The sequence below is a fragment of the Elephantulus edwardii genome, unplaced genomic scaffold (genome assembly GCF_000299155.1).
Source record: "Elephantulus edwardii isolate Elephantulus edwardi_28Jun2011 unplaced genomic scaffold, EleEdw1.0 scaffold00021, whole genome shotgun sequence".
Taxonomy (NCBI): Eukaryota; Metazoa; Chordata; class Mammalia; order Macroscelidea; family Macroscelididae; genus Elephantulus; species Elephantulus edwardii.
This window is the reverse complement of record NW_006399771.1, coordinates 6071858-6094826: the sequence shown is the minus strand read 5'-3', so window position 1 is coordinate 6094826 and position 22969 is coordinate 6071858. Positions and strand designations below refer to the sequence as shown.

General features: G+C 36.0%; 1 protein-coding gene across 1 annotated transcript in view; it reads left to right on the top strand.

Moving 5' to 3' along the window:
• LRRIQ1 (leucine-rich repeats and IQ motif containing 1) overlaps positions 1-22969 on the top strand; it is a 267992-nt gene that overhangs the window by 15609 nt on the left and 229414 nt on the right. The window contains 8 exon segments of the mRNA XM_006882532.1: positions 651-762; positions 4989-5080; positions 8226-8343; positions 10947-11170; positions 14884-14958; positions 15651-17285; positions 19787-19939; positions 22408-22558. Coding sequence (XP_006882594.1) covers positions 651-762; positions 4989-5080; positions 8226-8343; positions 10947-11170; positions 14884-14958; positions 15651-17285; positions 19787-19939; positions 22408-22558 — 2560 coding nt within the window.

Here is a 22969-nt window from a genome sequence, read left to right as displayed (position 1 = left end):
CAGATAGACATTCCTTTGGCAGTCTGCTTTTTGCCAAGATCTGTCTGACACCGGCAATAATAAACTTAGAGCCAGGAGACTGAGGTACCTGTGTGCATATTTTGAGAGCTGTCTTGACTGCATTTTGTTACTAATCCAAATTAAAACCTTTTATCTCCTTCATTATGGTTCTGTCTGGTCTGTGAAATATCACATTGGATTTTGGACCCAGCCAAGCAGAAAGATTGGTGTTGAGACGCACAGGAGGAAGTCTGGGAGTGTCAGGGACATGTCTGACCTCATGGGAATTGGTTTTGTGTTATTGATGCTGTGGGTGGGGATAATTTCCTCCTGTAAAGTTTGTAAAGGTCAGATAAGGTGCTCCTCACATGGCCCTTGCTCTTTTGGCATAAGTTAATGAAAATGATGTGGCTATAAATTTTTGTATTGCTTTTTTATAATTTCCCAGGGTGGGGGGAAGCATGGTAACCTAAAAATGCAAAATTACATTTTAGCCAAATATACATATCCAAACTATGTTCTTTTTTATGGAATATTTATCTCATTACACATTTAACTCATAATTTTGGGGTGGAATTAGGGAGGTAAAACTTGATATATAATTTTGACTATAAAAATTTTTACAATTTCTTTCCTTACTAACACTTTAGGATTTAAATGAATTACCCGAGTCAGTCCTACACTGTATTAACATCATAAAGAATAAGAGTAAGACAGCTGAAGAGCTCATTCTTCAAGACTTGGAAGATAATGATGTATTAAGTAAGTATAGTTTCCATCACTTGGCAAATAACTTTCCTGTAGTGATATGTACATTATTCTTTAGAGAATGGAATTACTTAAATGCCTTGTCTCTTTGTGTGTAGATGTATATGCTTTATGCTAAGATAATATCTAGATATTTTAGATTGCTGGAAAGAATCTCATTTGTTGTTTTGCTTACTACCTTCCTGATGTCTGCTGTAGAACTATACACTAAAATTTTGTTTCACTCTTCTTAATTATTACCAGATCTATTTGTTGCATTATAGTAAAATAAAATGAATCATAGGACTCTTTTAGGAATGCAAAATTACAGAGTTTTTTTAAGCAAACATTATAACAATATATATGACAGTATTCCGTTTGGAGGCTCAAGTGTGAAGCCATTGGATTCTGAAAGGGGGTGCTTCTTGTTTTGGTTGAAGATCAGTTGTTTTTATTTCATTCACACCTGTATGTGAGCTGATAGGATTTGCTGGATTTGGCAAACAATGAGCTGTGGGCTGGGAGCTGCTGTTTAGAGTCAACCAGGACCTGGTGGGCAAGCCCGATATTTAAAAGGCAGTTGGGCTCTCAGGTGGTCCTGGTGTTAGTCATGTTGGGAGTAAATCTTCTTTTAAGTGGTATACCACTGGTCTATCAATTTGCTGTACTGAGGTGACTTGGGGTTGCTGGACACAAAATTAAACTTGCTTAGGATTTAGCTTTACTTGGAAATTTTGGTTTGTATATCTCAGAACACTTGGTTGTTCTCATGTGAAACCTGTGCTTGGACCATGAAGAAGTCCTCTGAATAGAGAAAGGAAAGATGACATGGTGAAAAATCAGGAAAGGAGCGTGTGAGGGATATATCCTGTCTCTATACCTTTTCAGTCTATATGCATATATGCAGAACAAATCATTCAGGAGACTGGGCTTTATGAAGAGAAATGTGGCAGCATGACTGGAGAAAGACTCATCAACAACCTGTGTTACGCAGATGACACAATCTTGCTTATCAAAATGGAGGAGGACCTGAAGAAAATCAAGGACGGTAGTCCTCAATAGGGATTGAATCTCAACCACACGAAAGTTAAGATTCCCACTACTGGACCAATTAACTACATCATGATAGAGTCAGAACCAACCCATAACTGACCCTCCAGTGGGTTTTCAGAGGCTCATTATTCTCCTATGGAGTAGCTGGTGGCCTTGAACCACATGCCTTTGAGACTGCAGCACAACTCCTTGCCATTAGGCCACCGGAACTCAGACACTATGTTGGAAAATATTCTCCCATTGTTCGTAGGGTTTTGAAGGGCTCATTATTTCAGAAGTGTATAGCTGGTTCTGTTTTCTATTTTGTCTTATTATGGAAGCTGTGATGAAATTTCTTTATCATGTTGCTATACCCTGGTACTATTTGAAACACTGATACTATACTTTTCAGGTTCACGGAAACCTACAAGTCACCACTTCATGACAGAAGAGTAGTGAGTAGTTGAATTATGAAGTGATTAGTGGTTTGTTTTGTATTGTTAGTAAGATTTGTACCATGATCTTGTTAGTCTGGGTGCTGATTAAATACACTGAGAGGCTGGAATATATGAAGAAGAGTATGGAATCAGAATTAGAGGAAGAACCAGCAGTAACATGTGTTTTGAAGATGACACAACCTTTTAGGAAGCCGACTTAAAGTTCTTACTGAAAGAAGATCAAAGACTACAGCTTTCAATGTTTATTCCTCATTACCAAGAAAGCAAAAAGCCTCATCAGTAGACCACCAGTATTGACCACTATGACAAATGGAGAAAATATTTAAGTTGTTAAGGATTTCATTTTACTTGAATCCACAGTTAACACCAGCGGACAGGAATTCAAAAGACAGATTTCACTGGGAAAATCTAATATAAAAGACTCCTCATGAATTCTGAAGATAAAGATCGCAGTTGAAAGATCAAGGTGCACAAGACTAAAGCTGTAGTATTTCCAGTTGTTTTTCATGCATATGAAAGTTGGACAATGAATAAAGAACACTAAGGAGAAATTTATGTCTTTAGTCTTGAGTGAACTACTCAAAGAACCAAGAAATCTTTCTTGGAGGCTGTGTAACTAGGATATTCCTTAGCACCAAGCGTTGTCTCACATACTTTGCCATGAAGGATGGGACTTCAGGAAGTAAAAACAACAAAAACTAACACAACATCATACTGAGAAAGGAAGAGCATTAATGGAAGCATGAAAGACCCTCAGTAACATGTACCAGCAGTGACTGTAACAATGAGCTTGTGCATGACACAGACCAGGGCAAAGTTTTGATCTATTGTCTGTAGGGTTTACATGAGTCAGAGAGCACTCGAAGGCCCCTGACAACAATTTTAACTTATTGCCTCACACTTACATACAATGAAAGGAGCCACCAATGTAGAAAATTAGTTTCATTAAAAATATACAGGGTTTTTTGGTTGTTTTTTTCTTTTTGAAGATTATATTAGTATTTGTGGAGGATCACTTTTATTTGATTTCTTTTTTTTTATTTGATTTCTAATCAAGATGTTACCATAGTATTGAGCAAATCATGATTTTGTGTTTGCAAAAGGAAACTATATAGAATATGAAAGATTATAGATATTAAAACTACTTTAGATGTGTGCTTTTAGTTTTCAGTCTAAAGATAAAAGTTTTCTCTGTTTAATAGTTGTAATTTACCTATTGATTTGCGTTCCTCTTATGGTCAGATATACATTGTTGTTGTTATTTTTGTTGTGTACTGACAACTCCTCAATGAACCAAAATAGACATTCTTCTGGTACTCCTGGAAATCCCAGAACACTTGAATGTGCTAATGTGAAACCTATACTTGGAAGAGTAGGCAGTTGTCAGAACAGAGCAGGGAAAAACTGCATGGTTCAAAATTGGGAAAGGTATATGCCAGTGCTGTATCCTGTCTCTATACCTTTTTAGTCTTTATGCAGAACAGATTATCCGGTAAGCTGGTCTCTGTGATGAGAATTGTGGCATCAGGTTTGGAGGAAGAATCATCAACAATCTGCGTTATGCACATGACACAACCCTGCTTGCTGAAACTGAAGAGGACCTGAAGCATTTGCTGTGGAAGATCAGGGACTGCAGTCTTCAGTATGGTTTGAGTCTCAATATCAAGAAAACAAAGATTCTCACCACTGGGCCGATTGGCAGCATCACAGTGGATGGTGAAGAAGAGATTGAGATTGTTCACAGTTTTGGTTTGCTTGGCTTCACAATCAACACTCTTGGCATCAGCAGCCAGGAAATGAAAAGACATATTGTGATGGGAAAGTCTGCAGTTAGAGACCTCTCTAAAGTACTAAAGTGCAAGGATGTAACTCTGGAGACTAAGGTGCACCTGATACATGCCATGGTCTTTATAATCACTTGCTATGCATCAGAGAGCTGGACAATGACTAGGGCTGATAGAAAGAGAATTGATGCCTTTGAGCTGTGGTTTTGGAGAAGAGTATTGAATATACAATGGACTGCTAAGAAAATGAACAGATTTGTCCTGCAGAGGGTGAAGCCAAGGCTACTCCTTGGAGGCAAGGATTCTGAAGCTTTGCCTGACATACTTTGGACATGTTGCAAGGAGGGACCAGTACTTGGAGAGGGACGTCATGCTTGAGAGGGTGGAGGGACGGCACAGGAGAGGAAGACCCTCGATGAGATGGATTGATTCAGTGACTGGGGTAATGGGAGTAGGTGTGTCAGAGATAGTGAGATTGGCACGGGATAGGGAAACGTTTAGGGCTGTTGTATATAGGGTTGCTATGAGTCTCAGGCGACTCAATGGTACATAACAACAACAACAACTACTGTCAACTCAGAACCTACCCATAGCTAACCCTTCAGCGTGTTTTCAGAGTCATTAAATCACATGGAAAATTGTCCATTTTCTCCTGTGGAGTAGCTAGCTGTTGGATTCCAAATACATACCTTTGCACTGGCAGCACGATTCCTTACTGTGACAGAATTTCTCATTGCTTGAAGTCAGAACCAACTTCTAGTGGGTTTTTAGAGGCTCATATGGGAGGAGATTGCCATATTTCTCCCACTGAGTGGCTGAGTTGCTGCCTTTGGATTAGAAGTGTGAGTCCCTACAGACTAGTGCATAGGGTTCCATGACAAAAATTACAGGTATGACATCTTTAATGAAAGATGTTTAATTCTCTGCCCTACTCTTTCAAGGTGTAATTTTTATTTTATTTTCATAGGCTATGGTTATAGTGGAGTTTCAAATAATCATATGCATTTAAAAATTGAATTGTCAACAGAATATCAAGGAAATTCTGAGAAATTAATAAAGGTAAGTTTCCAAAATTTAACTGAAAATGTTCAACAAAGCATTTATAATCTGTCTTTTCTTCTTGATAGTTAATGAGGAGTAATTCACTGATTTAAAAAAAATTAATATAAAGCATATTTTGTTTTCTCTCTCATGTAACATAAACTACTCAAATATAAATATTTAAAGATATGTTAAATAGTAATATGAATCACTAAGAAATTTCAAGTCAATGGACATTAAACAGAAACATGAGAAGTTTTTTTCTTAACTGAGTTAAATAATGTATGTCCTTTAGTATTTAATATAGTTTTTTATTGGTTTGCATATAGTCATTCACATAGATGGTTTCATTCATGTACATTGTGTTTTAGATAAGCATTAATATGCATTGTGTTTCATTTATATTGTTTTATATAATCATACATGTACACTGTGTTTTACATTATTAATTACTATTGATCTATGTCTGTTGTCACTCCATCTCTTCAAGTCCCCATTGCATCTTTTTTAAAAATTAATTTTGATTACAGTTTACAGAGACTTAAGGTTTCCATTCATTAATTGTTGCACTTTTCTCCCTGCCCACCCCTTCCCCTCAATTCACTCTTCTTTAAAAGTAAAAGAAAAACGAATTCTTATGCAGTCCCTCCCCCAAAGTCCACTCCACTGTGCAGCCTTCATTCTGGACTCTTGACATGACAATAATACCCAATCACATGTCCGTTTTAAACAGTTCTCTCCCTCATCTATTTCAGTGCAACAATCATCGTTCCTCCCCTCCTTCTCTGTCTACCCTCAACCTCTATGTCAGTCTCATTTCACAGCAATGGTCCTATGCAATATATGTCCTTTTGTGACTGAGCTATTTCACTCAGCATGCTTTCCTCCAGGGTTACCCATTTTGCACACTATTTCATGAGTTCCTTGGTTTTCAATGCTGCATAGTATTTCATTGGTGAATATACCACAGCTTCTCTATCCATTCGTTTGTTGATAGGCTCTTGGTTTGTTTCCAGCTCTTTGCTATTGCCAACAAAGCCACAGTAAACATGCGTGTGCATATATCTGCTTGGGTGATGGTTATGGTTTCTTTTTGGGTAAATTCTCAGTAGTGGAATTGCTGGGTCAAATGGTACTTTTATTTGTAACTTTTCGAGAAAGTGCCATAAAGCCTTCTAAGTGGTTGCACCACTCCACGCTGCCACCAACAGTGAATAAAGGTTCCAGTTTCTCTGCAACCTCGCCAGCATTTGATGTTTGCTGTTCTCTTAAATTTTGCTGTTCTTACTGGGGTGAGATGTTATGTCGTAGTTGTTTTCCCATTGCATCTTTTTCATACCTTCATCTCTCACCCTCATCTACTCACTAACATCTGCTATCCTAGTAATTGAGCATCCACTATATTCAAGCAGAGACTTTATAGAAAATGTGAATGTAGGATATTTTTTATTCTATAATAAAAGAAAAAAGTCCTTAAAATAAGACTAAAGAAGACAATGCATTTTTGTAAGTTAAAACCCTCACACTTGTACTTAAAGAAACTTTGTTTGTAGGTTCAGCTTCTTGGATTCCCTGTAGTTCTCCATGCTCTGATTTTACCCAAACTAACTCTCTACTTCATAAGAGAATTAGCATTATTTGAACACCTTTTGTCTCCATCTCATACGTACTTATTTGGGAATACATTTAGAATTTTGAATTATTGTACTGCTAGTCTATTTTAGGGCTCTCGGGCCTGGTGGAATTGTGTTTGGGAGGAACATTCTTCTCAGTGGTACAGTCCTGGTCTGTCAGTTTGCTGTACTGAGATAACTTAGGGTTGCTGTGAAACTAAACACTGTGCTACTGGTGTGTCAGCTGTCCTGTCGGTTACCCATGGTATTCAGAGGAGCTCTCAGATTAAGATAGGCTTAAATGCCAGATTGACATCCACTTCCTAAACATGCCTTTGGAAATTCTATGAACGTTAGAAAAATGACAGTTATAGAGCAGGGTTCAAATCTTTTGTTTGTAGTGTTGCTGTGAGTTGTGCTAGATTTGATAGCACTTAATAACAACACAGCAACAACACTATTGTAAGGAAGCTCTGGTGGCCTAGTGAAAGAAGCTGTGCTCAATCCCAAAGGCACGTGGTTCGAGGCCACCAGTTGCTCTGTGGGAGAAGGATGGGTAATCTTCTCCCATGCAACTAACTGCCTCTGAAAACCCACTAGAGGGTCAACTATGGATCGGTTACAACTCTGTGGTATACTACAACAACAACAACAACAACAACAACTCTGTTGCTTAAATATATTCTATCTTTCAAGCAAGAGTATGGTGGAAATCTGATTGGAAAAGTACTGATCAAACATCTATAATTGGACTTTAGGAGGGTGTTCTCTTTTTAAAATTACTGCAAATAATGACAACCTGTATACATAAATTACAACTACAATAAGGAAGACACAAATAAGAAAGAAAAGAACACATTAGTAGAAATCTAATGATTGAGTATCCAGCAGTTTAAATTATTATTGTGGACAAATGACAGAAAAAGAATTGATGCATTTGAGTAGTGGTGCTGGAGAGCACTGAATGTACCATGGACTGCAAAGATAACTAACAGTTATGTCTTGAAGAGTGTGAAACCAAGCTACTCCTTGGGGGCAAGGATTTGGAGGGTCCACCTTATATATTTTGTGCATGTTGCAAAGAGGGACCAATCCTTGGAGAAGGATATCATGCTTGGAAAGGTTGGAAGGATAGTCAGTGTAGGAAAGGAAGGCCCTGGATGAGATCGATAAACAGTAACTGGGGCAGTGAGGGTAGGTGTTTGAGAGACAGAGATTGGCTCAGGATAGAGCAGAGTTGAGAGCTATTATGCCATAGGGTCCCTATGAATCATAAACAATTACTGATATGAATGGCACATAACAACAACAACAGCATTAGAAATTAATAAACGTTCTGAAAAACATTAAGGCAGAAAATAAAATACAGTGTTTTTGCTGTATAAAACATTTCTATAAAAGGAATAATTAACAATGCCTGAGAAGATTTGTGTTTAAAAGTTCTTTAGCTACAATTTCAGGTATATTGATAGAAATATTCTTTTATTAAATTTATAGCTTTCTTCTCCTTTGGGCTTATTAAGATTATTGGTATTCCTTTAAATTCTTAGATGTTATCTGAAATAGAAAAGGAAGAATTTCTGAGAAGTAAAACCCATTGTGCCATTCTTGATTCTGGTCCAGAGCCTTTTTCTCATGATTCACCTGTGGATGAGTATGATTTCCCAGGTAGGTAATAATTCCTTAATATTTGGCAATTTTTATGGGATTTACCTTCATTAATTTAAAAGAAAGGTCCCTAGGTCATACAAATGATTGCATTTGTTTACTAACCTAAATATTACTAGTGCAAGCCCATACAGAAGTCTTGCAGAAGAAAGATCTGGCAATCTATTTTGGCACAGAATGTAGCTGAAATCTTTGGAACATGTTTACTCTGTAACACATGAGGTTACAATGATTCCCAATGAAACTGAAAGCAACACATTTAATTTTTAGTTTTATCTGAAAACAAAGTTGGACAATAAGAGGGGTTTGGGAGCTGCTTTCCCCTCCCCTTCCCTGTATAGTAACAAGTTAGAGTAATCACTTTTTACTAAAATATGCAGTATCCTGGTGGCACAGATTGCTCACTTGAAGATGATTGTCACAGGGTATGTTAAGCAGATACTTGCTGTGCATGCTTGCCACAATAGCAACAGGGGTAGGAAGGGGGAAAGAATCTGCTTATTAGTGGACTTGTGCAGTTCAAAACTATCTTGTTCAAGGACCAACTGAACATGTTTTATAGTTTTCATCATGCCTCATAAATAGATTGAGAATTATTTTTGAAAATTCCTAAATTTATAATGGACAACATATGCTGTAGTGTAGTGTTTAAATCTCTGACTACAAACTTAAAGATTGAAGTTTCAAACCTATTAGTTGTTCCAAAGGAGAAAGATATGACAATATGCTTCCCTATATATTTCAGTCTGAAAAACCTTGGAAACAGTTCTGTTCACTCCAATCTGGTCTCTCTGTTGTTGTTGTCGTTGATTGTCATCAAGTTGAGCATGACTCATAGCAACCCTATGAATAGAAGGCCTGAAGCCTTTCTATAACTGTCGTCACTTATCTAAGTTGATAGAGTTTCCAGAAGCATGTGGTTTAGGAAGTAAATGTCAGTCCTGCTTCCAAACCTTTCTAAAACTGGGAGTCCACCAAACACTGTCTAAACTGTGTAACCGTTACGGCATTTGACACCCAGCTATCATAAAATTCAGCATCACAGCAACCCCAGGTTGCATCAGTACAGCAAATTGACAGAAGAGTGGTGTACAACTGAGAAGAATGTTTCTCCAAATAAAATAACACTATTTTTAATTTATTTTTTATTCCTCAAGTAAACATTCACATGTACATATAATGTTATTTTGTTGTTGTTGTTGCTGTTGTAGTTGTGTGTCATTGAGTTGACCATGACTCACGGTGACCCTGGGAGCTCTGGTAGCCTAGTGGCAAGAAGCTGTTTTGTAATCCCAAAGGCACGTGGTTCAAGCCCACCAGCTGCCCCGTAGAAGAAGGATGGTCAATCACTTCCCAAATAATTAACTGCCTCTGAAAACCTACTCAAGGGTCAACTCTGGGTCGGTTTTAACTCTGTGGTACACAACAACAACATAACAACCCTATGCCCAGTAGCTCTGAACTTTGCTCTATTCTGAGCCAATCTCAATGTCTCTGACACGCATACACTTATTACACCAGTTACTTCATTAACACATCTCATCCAGGGTTTTCATATCCTGCACTGTCCCTCCAGCCTCCCAAGCATGATATCCTCTCCAAGGACTGGTTCCTCCTGGCAACATGCCCAAGTGTGTGAGACAAAACCTCACAATCCTTGCCTCCAAGTTACAGCTTGGTTTTACCCTTTCCAAGATGGATGTATCTGTTAATTAGTTCTCTTTGCAGTCCATGAACCTCACTGAAACTGTTAACAATCTCAGTCTGTTCTCCATCATGGTGTTGTCGGTTGGCCCAGTGGTGAGAATCTTCATTTTCTTGGTGTTTATCATCAATTCATATTGTAGACTACAATCCTTGAACCTCTGTAGCAAATGCTTCAGACCCTCCAGTTTCACAAGTGAGGTTGTGTCATTTCTATAACTCAGGTTGTTCATGAGTCTTTTTCTGATCCTGATGCCACATTTTTCATAAAGTCTATTCTCTCCTCATAAAGTCCAACAGAAATGATCTGTTCTGCATACAAATTGAAAAGGTATAGAGATATGATGCATCCCTGACACACTTCTTTCCTGATTTTGAAACATCCAGTGTTTCCTTGCTCTGTTCTGAGGACTGCCAAGAGTTTTAAAATTATAGTCCAAGTATAGATTTCATGTGAAACTAATCAGGTGTTCTGGGATTCCTATACTTCTCAAGGTTAGTTACAATTTGTTGTGATCCATACAATCAAATGCCTTTGCGTAGTCAATGAAATACAGCTAGACGTTCCTGTGACATTGGCGATGATGTCCCTAGTGTCATGGCCTCTTCTAAAACTGCCTAGTATTTCTGATAGTACTCTGTCGATGTACTATTGTTTGTGGAATATTTTAATATTATTTTGTGTGACTTCATTTACTCGTATTTAATTTCCATGTCCATTGCCTGAAATGAAACTTTTATTTGTACTTGTATGTCTGTTTTTTTCTTTTTGCATATTTTTACTTTTACTTTGGTAACATGTTGGTATTTTTCTTTATTTTAAAAGGGATTATTTACTTTAAGTTGGGTCAGGTTTTATAGATGTGATTTTGAGAGTACTGCTTTTCTCTCAGATACAGATGATACTGGTATAAATTTTGATTATACTGAAGTGGAGGAAAAGTGTAGGCAGTCTTTTGAAGCATGGCAAGATAAGCAGAAAGAATTAGAAGATCAAGAGAAAGAAATCCTTAAAGCTCAGAAGGGTGAAGCAGAAAAGCTATTTCAGGAAGAAGAAGAGAAGAGACATTGTTGGGTAAAACAATTTGAAGTAGAAAAGAAGAAATTAGAGACTCTTCAAAAGGTAAATTTTCTTTTATAATTTCAGAATTTTGTTCCTTAAATATTTTGAAAAATGTTAATATTATGTTTATTTTTGAGCTATATTTTTATTAGTTTTATTATTTTCTAATTTAGGTTACAGTGTGAATTGAGCTTCTGTAACTTAATTACATCTACTGGGGATTTATGTAAATTATGGGATATATTTATAATTATAAATCTGGCCTGTCCACTTGCTGTACAGAGAGGAAACTAGTGGTTTCCGTGAAGCTCAACACTGTGACACTCATGAGTCAAATGCAATAATGGTTACCCATGGTGGAAAATGTTTTGTGGAGCTCTCGAATCAAAATAAGTTGGAAGCAGGAGTGGCATCCACTTCCAAAATGACTTGCCTCTGGAAACCCTATGAACCTGGAAAAAGGACAAAAGTTATACATGTGTCTAGGTCTTTCATTCATAGAGTCATTTTTAGTTGCCTACGACTCAACTGCACTTAACAACAATAATATGGATTTCATTATGTCTTAACAATGGCTAATATTCATATTTAATAGGAACTCCTTGATGAGTTTTCATTTAAATCCATTGGAATTAAAAACCACTGCTTTGAATTAAGGCAGCCAAATGGTGTCAAACATGGGGAATTGTGCTGCTAATTCAAAGGCTGCACCTCTCTGGTGATTCAAATTCATGAGCATCTTCTAAGGAGACGGGTGGACACTTTACTCCCATGCAATTTAAAGTCTCACAAATATGATCAAGGGTCAACAAAGAGTCAGTTTTGACTTAACAGCAATGATGGGGGGGATAATGTTTTATTTTTCTTCTCACATACCAGATTGATGTGACCATGTCCAGAAGTCACATTTTGTGTTTTGTTTTTGAGTTTTTTGTTTTAAGTTTCCACTCAGGAATATTCTATATGTATCGTGCAGGTAGTTTGAATAGTGTTTGCTGACTTGTAATAAAATGCATCGTACTATTTCATGTTTGTACTGTTTTTATATTTAGGAAACATTTGATTTTTTTTTATTACACTCTTTTTTCATTTTTGTTCTTTTAATTTTTCAAGCAAATTTTACTGTTGGCTTCAAATGCAAAGTTTGCCATCATTGTCTCAAGGAGTAACTTAGTTTCACTTTCTCTGAGAGATACTTGTTTGCTATTTTGGCAGTCAGTGGAATATTCAGTACTTTGTCTCACATACGTTGGGAATGCTGTTTGGAGGTGCCAGTATTTGGAAAAAGACATCATACTTGGAATGGTGAAGGGTCAGTGTAAGAGAGGAAGACTCTCAACAAGATGGATTGATACAATAAAAGTAACAATGAGATCAAGCATATCAGAGATGCTGGGGCTAGTTTAGGGGAAGGTCAGGGTTCAGATCTGTTGTTCATAGAATCACTGTAAGATCATCCTAGGAATAGGTTTGAGGCATTGAAGACCAATGATTAAAAAACAGATGAGTTGTGGGATGATATCAAAGATATCATCTGTGAAGAATGGAAAAGGTCTTTACAAAAACATAAGAGAAAGAAAAAAATTGAAATGGATTTCAGAAGAGACTTTAAAGATTACACTGGAACACTGAAAAGCCAAAACAAAAGGAAAATATGTACGGGAAAAAAGAGCTGAAAAGAAGATTTCAAAGGGGAGTTTGGGAGGACAAAAGAGCTGAAAGGAGATTTTAAAGGGCAGTTCGGGAGGACAAAGGAAAGTATTATAATGGAATGTGCAGAGAGCTAGAATTGGAAAATAGAAAGGGAAGAACTCATTCTGCATTTCTCATATGGAGAGAATTGAAAACCAAATTTAAGCCTCAAGTTCCAAGATTGAAAGTTGCCATGGACAATATATTGAATGATTCGGAAAGCATCAAGAGAAGATGGAGGGAATATACAGAGTCACTGTGCTAGAAAGAACTGATTAACACGAAAAAATTTTAGTAAGTGCCATGTGAACAGAAGCCAATGGTAATTAAAGAGGAAGCGGAAGCTGCATTGAAGGTATTGGCAAAAAACAAAGCCCAGGAATCAGTGAGATACCAATTGACTTGTTTCAGTTAACAGATGCAGTTTTGGATGTGCTTACTTGTGTTTGCCAGGAAATTTAGAAGATAATTGTCTGGCCAATAGATTGGAAAAGGTACATATTTGTTCCCATTCCCAAGAAGGGAATGGGATTAATGAACAGAACATGGCATTAGTAATACATGCAAACAAAAAGATGCTTAATATCATTCAAAAGTGGTTGGAACAATACATAGGTAGGAAACTGCCACAAGTTCAAGCAGGATTTAGAAGAGGCTGTGGCACCAAGTACATCATTGCTGATGTCAGATGGATCCTGGTTGAAAGTAAAACAAATACCAGAAGAATGTCTATTTGTGCTTTATTGACTATGCAAAGGAATTAGACTTTGTGGATCCTAACAAGTTGTGGTTGATATGGAGAAGAATGGGAGTCTCAGGGCACTTAATTGGGCTCATGCAGAACCGATACATGCACCTGAAGGCTGTTGTGCAAAAAGATCAGGGGAACATTGTATGATTTAAAATGAAGGAGTGTGCTAGGGTTGTATTCTCTTTCCATATCTATTTAACCTGTATATTGTTGTGTACCTTAGAGTCAGAACTCACTCATAGCTGACACTCCAGTAGGTTTACACAGGCAGTTAATTGCATGGTAGGAGTTTGCCCCTCCTTGTCCTGAGGAACATCTGTTGGCCTCCAACTGTTTACCTTTGGTTTTACCAAAGGTTGATTTCCTACTTTCACCAAATGTTGGCTTTTTATTCCTCTGCTTTATATTTTAGCCTCTTAACAATTTATCTGCATTTTCATATATATTGATGCACTCTTCACCGCTCCCTCTTTTATTATTGTTTATATGCACGGTCAATTTTCTCTCTTACTGAAAACAAAAAAAAAAAAAGGAAAAACTTTAAGACTCCCCCAGCGCTTGTGTTTCATTTGGCTGCTTTTTTAGCTCTATCATAATCAGGCTTCTTAAAAAGTAATTTATTTTGTTATATCCATTTTCTCACCTCCTAGTCAATTTTACTCTATTCCAGCACTATCTTCTCAGTGTAAGAAAGTTATTAACAGAAATGGAAAAATATTTCCAATTACTTTTTGTTTATTGTTGCTATAATAGAAATATTACAAGTGAGTGACTTCACTGATTGTTGTTAGAAATTCTAATAAGGACACCAGCTCTAGGCAAAGACTTGCTCTGTCCACACTCTAGGAATAATCTGGTCTAAGTTTTCTCAGTGTTGCTCTTGATGTTTGTTGATAATCAGTTATAGTGTCCAGTAGTATATCTTGCCGTTAACTATGTGTGTAGATACAAATAAAATAGCTTTTCTCTATTCCATTTGGAGTTCTGGTGGCCTCGTGGCTAAAAGCTGCCTTTGAGTCCACCTGATGTTACATGAGAAAACAACAGGTACTCGCTAGAGGGTCAGCTCTGGTGAGTCCGACTCAATAGTACTCAACAACTGTACCACCACCACCACCATATTTATGTGCTCAGAATAGAGACCCCAGCTAACATTGGGTTGTGGGATTTTTTACACTGTAGATTTAAATTGTCCTAAAACTAATAACAACAAATCATTAGATGTGTTTTTATTGTTAGGTATTACTTACAAATATGCTACGAGAGTCATATATCACAAAGGGGTTTTTTTATAAATGTGTTTTACAGCATTTAAATATTGTTTGTTCAGCAACAACAGGACAAGATGAATGATGAACTACATCAAGAAGAAAAAATATGGGAAGAGAAATTTAAACAACATGAGGTAGTTATTTGTTGTATTTAATCAGAGTATTGATCAGATTTTTTTTCCAAATAAATTATGTCCCTGAAGTAGACACCTTAATATAATTTAGGTTGTAGATTTAAAAGCTTACTAATGATCAAAATCTTTCCATTAAGTATAATACTTTGTGAATAAATATATACTGGCTCACCGAGTAACACATGCATTTAAAATTCTACTTGTAGTATTTGTTTTTAAGGTTTGAATTAAAACATTTTTAATTTTATATTATATTAATACAAAAGTAGTATACCTTGTGTTTAAACAATCCTTCATTCACGTTGTATTTCCCGTTTATTGTGTCATGTAAAACCAGTCACCATTGAACTGTGCCCACCACTACCCTGTCATTTCACATCCCATTTTTTAACATTTTAATATGGTTAAAGATTATGTTATGAAAGATTACTTCCTGTCTTGATGACAATTAATGAATGATGTTAAATAAACCCTTTGAATTTAAGATGATTTTGATGATATATATTTTAAGTTTTTTACTTTATACACCATTTTAATGTGAAATTGTTTTCATTAATTAGAATAATAGTATAAAAAATCTTCCATAATCTCCCAAATATTTACTGAATTGTATTAGACTGTTTACATTTGTTTCAGAACTTAAGTGAGATGATACTTATATGAGCTAATAAAATTAAATTTAATTATTTTAGGAATTTATTAGGAACTTGCAAATACAAATAGAAGAGGAAAGAACAAAATTTAAAGAGCTACAAGAAAAAGAAAAAAATCATTTGTTAAAACTACAACATAATGCAGCCATACAAATCCAAGCCAATTACAAAGCATTTGTAGCTTATAAAAAATATAATCCAATCATAAAAGAACAAGTAGAAAACAAGAAAAAGAAAGCACAAGAGTGGAAAGAAAGGGAAGCAAAAATCCGGCAGAGGGAAGAAGAAAAACGAAGACGACTAGAAGAGGAACAAAGGATAGAAGAAGAGGAAAAAAAACGAAAAGAATACGAACTCAGGAAGAGAAGAAAAGAATATGAAGAAAAAAAGAACATTCTAAGACGAGAAAGAGAACAAGAATTTTTGAAGGAAAAATTAAGAACCAGAGAAAGTGCGCATAAAGCACTAACAAGAAATACATTAAATATAGGAGACTCTAATAGCAAACACTTACCTGTTGAGGATACATCAAAGAGTAAAGACGATATAGCCAAAGAACTATTGAGAAAGAAATTAAAGGAGGAGGAGGAAGATATTCCTCTTTGGCTAATAATAGATGAAAATTTAAATATGATGGAGAATGTAGGTACATCACACACATTGAAAGAATCAATGGAAGAATGTTTAAAAGAACGTGTATCAAACCAAGCGATTTTGGCAGACTTAAAAGAGGAAGAAAAAAAGGAAAATCTAACAGTACAACAATATCCAGAAAGTTTGTTCAATTTGCAAAGGATATGTGAAAATAGAGAAAATCACATTGAATTGGTAAGCCGAGATCTAAAAGAAAATGAAAAAGAGCATTTTAAGTTACATGAATTAAAATATCAACTGCAAACAGAGGTGAAATTAAAACATGCCATAGATAAGAATGTGAAAGAAGAAACCCAAATCATAATTCTAGAACATGATCAAGAAGTTCATGAAACAAAAAACAATGACGTACAGAAACTAATAAAAAATAATAAACAGGAAAATGAAAAACATGAAGTAGAAAGAGAAAACATACTAGAATGGAATGGATCATTATATAAAGAGAATCCAATTATTTCAATGACTCAAAATCCATTACCCCCAGAATTAGGCAATTCTGAAAATTTAGGAATACATGTAGTCCTACAAGAAGGAGCTGATTTAAAATTTAGTGAAATTGAGAAGAATTCAAAAGACAGTGCTCTGAATAATGATATTGTGGTTTATAATAACAATGCTACCATAATAAATACAGAAAACAAAATAAACAATAATGATATTATCTTGGATAAGCAAGTTCTTTGTGAAAACTCAGGTGACCATAATGCAAAAAGCTCCTTGGTTTCTAAAGAAACACATTCTGTTAAATCTGAGATTAAAGAAATTCTGGAAAATTGCAATGAGAATATATTGGAAGGTAATGTGGCCTGCTCTCTGTCAGAGCTGACTATTCAATCTGCTATTGAAGAAAAGAGGCTAGCTTGGATAAATTCATCTAAATCCTGGTTTGAAACTATCAAGAAGCATCAACAAAAGAAAATAATTAGGAAAAAGAGATCTGGGAAATACCCCATCAATACCATACCACCTTTGAAAGCACAAGAAATTCTTCAGTGTGGCCCTTGGAATACATTACAGCAGGTATTTATTTCAAGTTTTTCTTGTATTTAGTTGTAATTGATTATCTAGTGTATATAACCTTTCTATTTGTAATAGAAGACATCTTTTGTATGCAACTCTCTTATTGTCTAATAACCCATTTGAGAGAAAGCATTTCAATTCAAGACATTTTCTCCCTCAGTCTTCTTGTCAGAACCAATGCATGACTGACCCTCCATTGGGTTTCTAAGATTTTGTAAACTTCCTGGGAAGTGATTGCCTGTTTTTGTGTTTTGTTTTGTTTTGTTTGCCTTCAGGAGACACTGGTAGATTTGGACCACCTAGGAGACTTTACCTTTGGGTTATTGGTACAATTTCCTATAGACTATGCTACGGAGCTTTATCTTTTTATATTATCCCAACACCTGTGTTCAAAGACCTTGTCATAAAGCCAAACTAAACCCACTTTTATTGAGCCAATTCTGGAATGAAGAGCCGTATCAATGATTAAGACAAGTCAAGGGGTGCTGGAATTTAGAGTGGGATAGAAGAAGAGAACAGGACTTGACATTCAGTTCACCTACTCACTCATTACCATAAAATTAGTTCCAACTCATAGCTGAATTTCTATTGGGTTTCAAAGACTGTAAATTGCATGAGAAGAGACTAACCATCCTTCTCCCTTGGAGCACATGATGGCTTTGACTCTCTAGAGAAGCGATTGCTTTAGAATTTAGCCAGCAAAAACATCTAGTGATTCTTTCTGAGGGGTAGAAGGCCACATGTTGCAAAAGAAAGACTTTTAAGGAAAGAAGACCCTAGATTTTTACCATTGTTGTTGTTGTTTACCGTTGAGTTGGGACTGACCCATAGCTGACCCTTCAGCAGATTTTCAATTTCACAGAAGATGGCACATCCTTCTCCCATTGAGGAGCTGGTAGCCATCACACCATGTGCACCATGTGTGATGTCAACACAGCTTCTTAGCACTATGTAACTGTTCATAGAGAGCTCTGGTGGCATAGTGGTGAGGACCTGTACTGCCAAACCAAAGGCACATCATTAAAATCCACAAGCTGCTCCAAGGGACAAAGACGGGCAGTCTCTTCCTGTGTCTTTTACTGCCTCTGAAAACCCACTGGAAGGTCTACTGTGGTCAGTTTTGACTCAACAACGATGGCGACAGAATATTATAATTTGGGTTGAAACTGTGGTGTCAATAGAACACTAGCTGAATTTGCTAATAACCATTTCAACACCCTTTTGTGACTAAGAAATTGTTAATTGTTGTTGTTGTTGTTATTAAGTACCATAAAATCAGGACCAACTTATAATTGAGCCTGCAGTGGGTTTTCATACACAGTCAATAGCCTTGGAGAAGATTGCCTGTCTCTCTCCCCCAGAACATCTGGTTGATTCAAACTGGACAGCACTGAGTTGGCAGGACAGTTCCTTGCTACTAAGCCAACATATATGTGCTGCCAAACAGAGCACAATGACATTAGTTACCTACTATTTTATTTACTGTAATTTTACTTATGAATATTTGGGTTGAGTAATAGTGGGGAATAAAATGGACCAAAATGCACAGTTGTGCTGTTGATTCGGGCCTATAGAGAGTTACTTCCTTTGGAGTTTCTGAGGTTGCAGATCTTTATGTTCTTATTGTTATGTCCTCTCCAGTTGAATATGACTCATAGCGACCCTTATGCACAACAGATCTGAACCATGTCCTATCATGTGCAATCCTCACACTTCTTGACACACAATGCAGCAGTCAACCATGTCAGTCCATCTGGTTGAGGATCTTCCTCTCTCTCTTGCTGAACAGCCACCTTTCCAAACATGATGATCCTCTCCAAGGAAGAGCCTGCTCTAGCCACAGGCCTGAAGTGTGTGAGATAAAACTTGATTATCTTTCTTCAACGGAACACTATCACTGCACTTTCTCCAAGATATATTTCTATTTATTGGAGGATGAAATGTGTGTCTTTTTTCCTGTGTGGACTGCTGGTGAATTTTACATTTAATATTGCTTTTGTGCATTTAAGGGAGAGTTGATGGCATAAAGGACAGGGAGTTGCACAGCTTGCCCCTCCTGTGGTTCAGTTCACTTCTGTGCACTTAAGGGAGCTTCGGTAGCATGATGGACAGGGAATTCGACAAGTTACCCCTCTCTTGTGTTTCAATTCCACTAGCTTCTCCGTGAGGGAAAGATAGGGAATCTCTTTTAATATGTTTTACAACCTGAGAAATCTCAGTGGAGTGTCAGCTATGAGTCTGTTCTAATTCAACAACACTGCATTGAGTTCTGTGCATTTTACTTTTAAACATGTTTATTGACAGTAGCATTATTTTGCCTTTAATATGGGGAGCAAAAGAATCCAGAGAATTTTAATTTAGTTGCTTATAAATACAAGTCTCAACATACAAAATTATTTTCCTTAGTTGAATTATTAAAAAAACATGTAAGGTTGATAATATAAGCTATGTTCAGTATAGTGAGATAATGTTATACTTCTAATCTTCTTCAATTTCTTTAGGTTACAAAAGTTAGCTTTCAAGATTTACCAGATTGTGGTCTGTCTACACTGACAGAATGCACAAATCTTCAATTTTTGAGTCTCCGACGTTGTGGATTAACTTGTCTACATAGCCTGAATAACTGCAAAAAACTAAGGTACATTGATGTTCAGGTATGTTTTTCATTCTACTCATTTATATCTTAATGAGATGTCAGTAGTTGATGTCTATATTAAAGACATGACTGTTTGGGAGAAACATATAGTAAAATAACCTATAATCCAGATTCTAAAAGACAGAGGCCTAGCTTTGTAAGAACCATAGTGGGAAGTTGATTAGATGGTATGAACTGAAAATTATATATCTCTTCAGATTATATCATTATTATTCTTATGACTTTTTGCTGCATGAAAATCAATCCCATTACTTAGTAGCTTAAAACCATAATCATCTTACTTATTACTCTTTGTCATGAACTCAAGTCAGTGTTAGTCAAATAGTTCTTCATTACAAATTATAGAGAGTAATTGAGTGAAATACTCAAAATAGTTTGAGCTCTAATCTGGTGCCCTAGCAGAAATGACAAGGAGATTGGAATGAATCTTCTTGCCTTTCTTTGTCTCTCTTCTCTCTGATTCTGGGGTGACTTTCTATATAATGACCAACAGCTAGTATGAGCGTTCCAAAAGTGAAAGATACAACATTCAAGTACAATATCAAGTAGCTACATGTACCATTCTGGCTAATGTATTGTTTGCCAAGTTTAGAATTAAGGTGGAAAGAGACTATTTGTTTGTATGAAGAATGGCCTGCAGGATTTATTTGACGTTTTTCAGACACACTTCAATACAAAGACCTAGGGACCTACTTTCAGAAGATCACTGCTATTGATAATGAATACTATGTTGGAACAGATGAAGGAAAGAACTGTTTAAAAGGAATATATGATTAGGCATTATACATATGACAACAGCCCAGAGTAAGAGATACATTGCAAAGAGGACTGAGGGGATGGAGTTGGGGAAGGGAGGTAACAATGAATGAATATTTAAAAAAAAAGTGAACCCGGGGGGTGGTGTGTAAGAAGTGCAATAATGTATGAATAAAAATATAACTTTTCTGTAAACTTTAGTTAAAATAAAAAAATTACTAATTAAAAAAAAGTTACACATACACAGACTTTGGAGTACATTTCTACTCTGAAACTCATAGGATTTCCCTGAGCAGAAATCAAGTTAACAGAAACTGATTTTGCAAAAAGTGACAGTACCCAAATCTATCCTTTGCATTCTCCTGATTATGTTCTTTTGACATGCAATGTACACTCATATTTAACCTACTCTGACATCATGGTTAGCCTTGAAGGAAAGCATATTTTTTAAAATCATATATATGTAAAAATATAAATACACAAATATATACATATGATATATAAATACACACACACACACACACACACACATAGATATATATAAAGCCAATCAGTCATATTCTTGGGTAATACTTGAGTATATAGTAATTCTTGTGTGCAATTTGTTTAGGTGAAGGCTTTGCCAACTCAGTGGTCCAGGAACTGAATTGAGATAGTATTCCCTACAAACACAAACACACAGACATAGTGATGAGGCAGGGCTCAATTAACTGCCTTAGAAACAAAATGAAGGTAACAATAGAACACTAAAAGAAACTTCTTGTGCATAGCTCAACCCCTGTTGAAAATTTATTGCTAAAGACTCAGTTTACTTCCTGGGGGTAATTTTCTGACTCTTGTTTTTGCTATCTAGGTTTTGATGCCACCCTGGTAGCATAATTCCCTTTCCATTAGAAGTGTCAGATTTTGAGGCTAAGAGTTTTTTTGACCTATTTATTTTGTATATTATTTAGGGGACTTAAAATCATCTTCTTGCTTTGACATATCTGTGTTCTTTTTGGTTTGAACTGACACTTCATCCATTAATATTATTTCCTTAACTTGGTAAATTTTTTTGTTTGTTTATTCACTTACTATGTTAGTCAAGTGCTATACTGACAGATATTTTCGACACAAACTGTGGTGGGATGCCATGGGCCTATATCTTTAATATTGGGGTTTTTTTTATTTTTTTGAAATCTCACAAGGAATCTTGCTTTGCATCTTTGATATGATGTAGACCTGAGCCAAAGCCAAATATTTTGTGTTGTGAGAAAATGTGTATGTCTCTGTGTGTGTGTGTGTGTGTGTGTGTGTGTAGTAAACATAAAAACAAATGCATAAAATACAGGTTTTTTATGACACTGAATTACGGAGAGCCTGATGACAAAACAGGTTAGGGAGCTTCAATTTTTTCATTATTTAATAACTTAAACATGTAGGAACTGTGGCACAATATTCACTTTTGTTTCAGTTAGCATATTGGAAAATCAAAATAACATATTCTGTGTTTTCCCCCCTCAATTTTAAAAGGAATACTAATAAATTAAACTCTTTATTATCTCACTATTTTAATCTAGATGGTGTAACAGTTTGCATAGTTACCTTAAATATTAGAAATGTAAATATTCGTTAGGAGACCATATATATGTTTTCATCTTTCTGTAAGCTTTAAATGTTTTATTAAGAAGCTATTGCACTAAACTTATTTATATTTTATCTTTGTTTTAGGAAAATAATATCGAGACTATCAATTGTGAGAATTTAGAAGATCTCTGCATTCTTCTTCTGAATAAAAATCAACTTAATTCTTTGCATGGCTTGGATGGTTGCACTAATATTCAAAATCTTGAACTTTCATACAATAAAATCACACGAATTGGTGAGAATATGTAATTTAAATACTTAACCTTTATTTCTCATGTTAATGTTTCACCAAATTTGCTTCTGTTCCCTAATAGACCATTGAAAATTGTTTTCATATTTTATGCATGCTACAATTATTACATATTCTATTAGGATTGATTGATTGTTGTTATTGTTGTTGTTATTATTATGTGCCATCGAGTCACCTGCAACTCATAGCAACCCTATGCACAAGAGCCCTATGCCTCATTCTGTGCCGTTTTTGTTGTCTCTGACATACCTATCCTGATTACCATAGTCACTCAATCAATCCATCTCATCGAGGGTATTCCTCTCCTGCACTGTCCCTCCACCCTCCCAAACATGACATCACTCTCCAAGAACTGGTCCCACCTTGCAACATGTCCAAAGTATGTTATATGAAGCT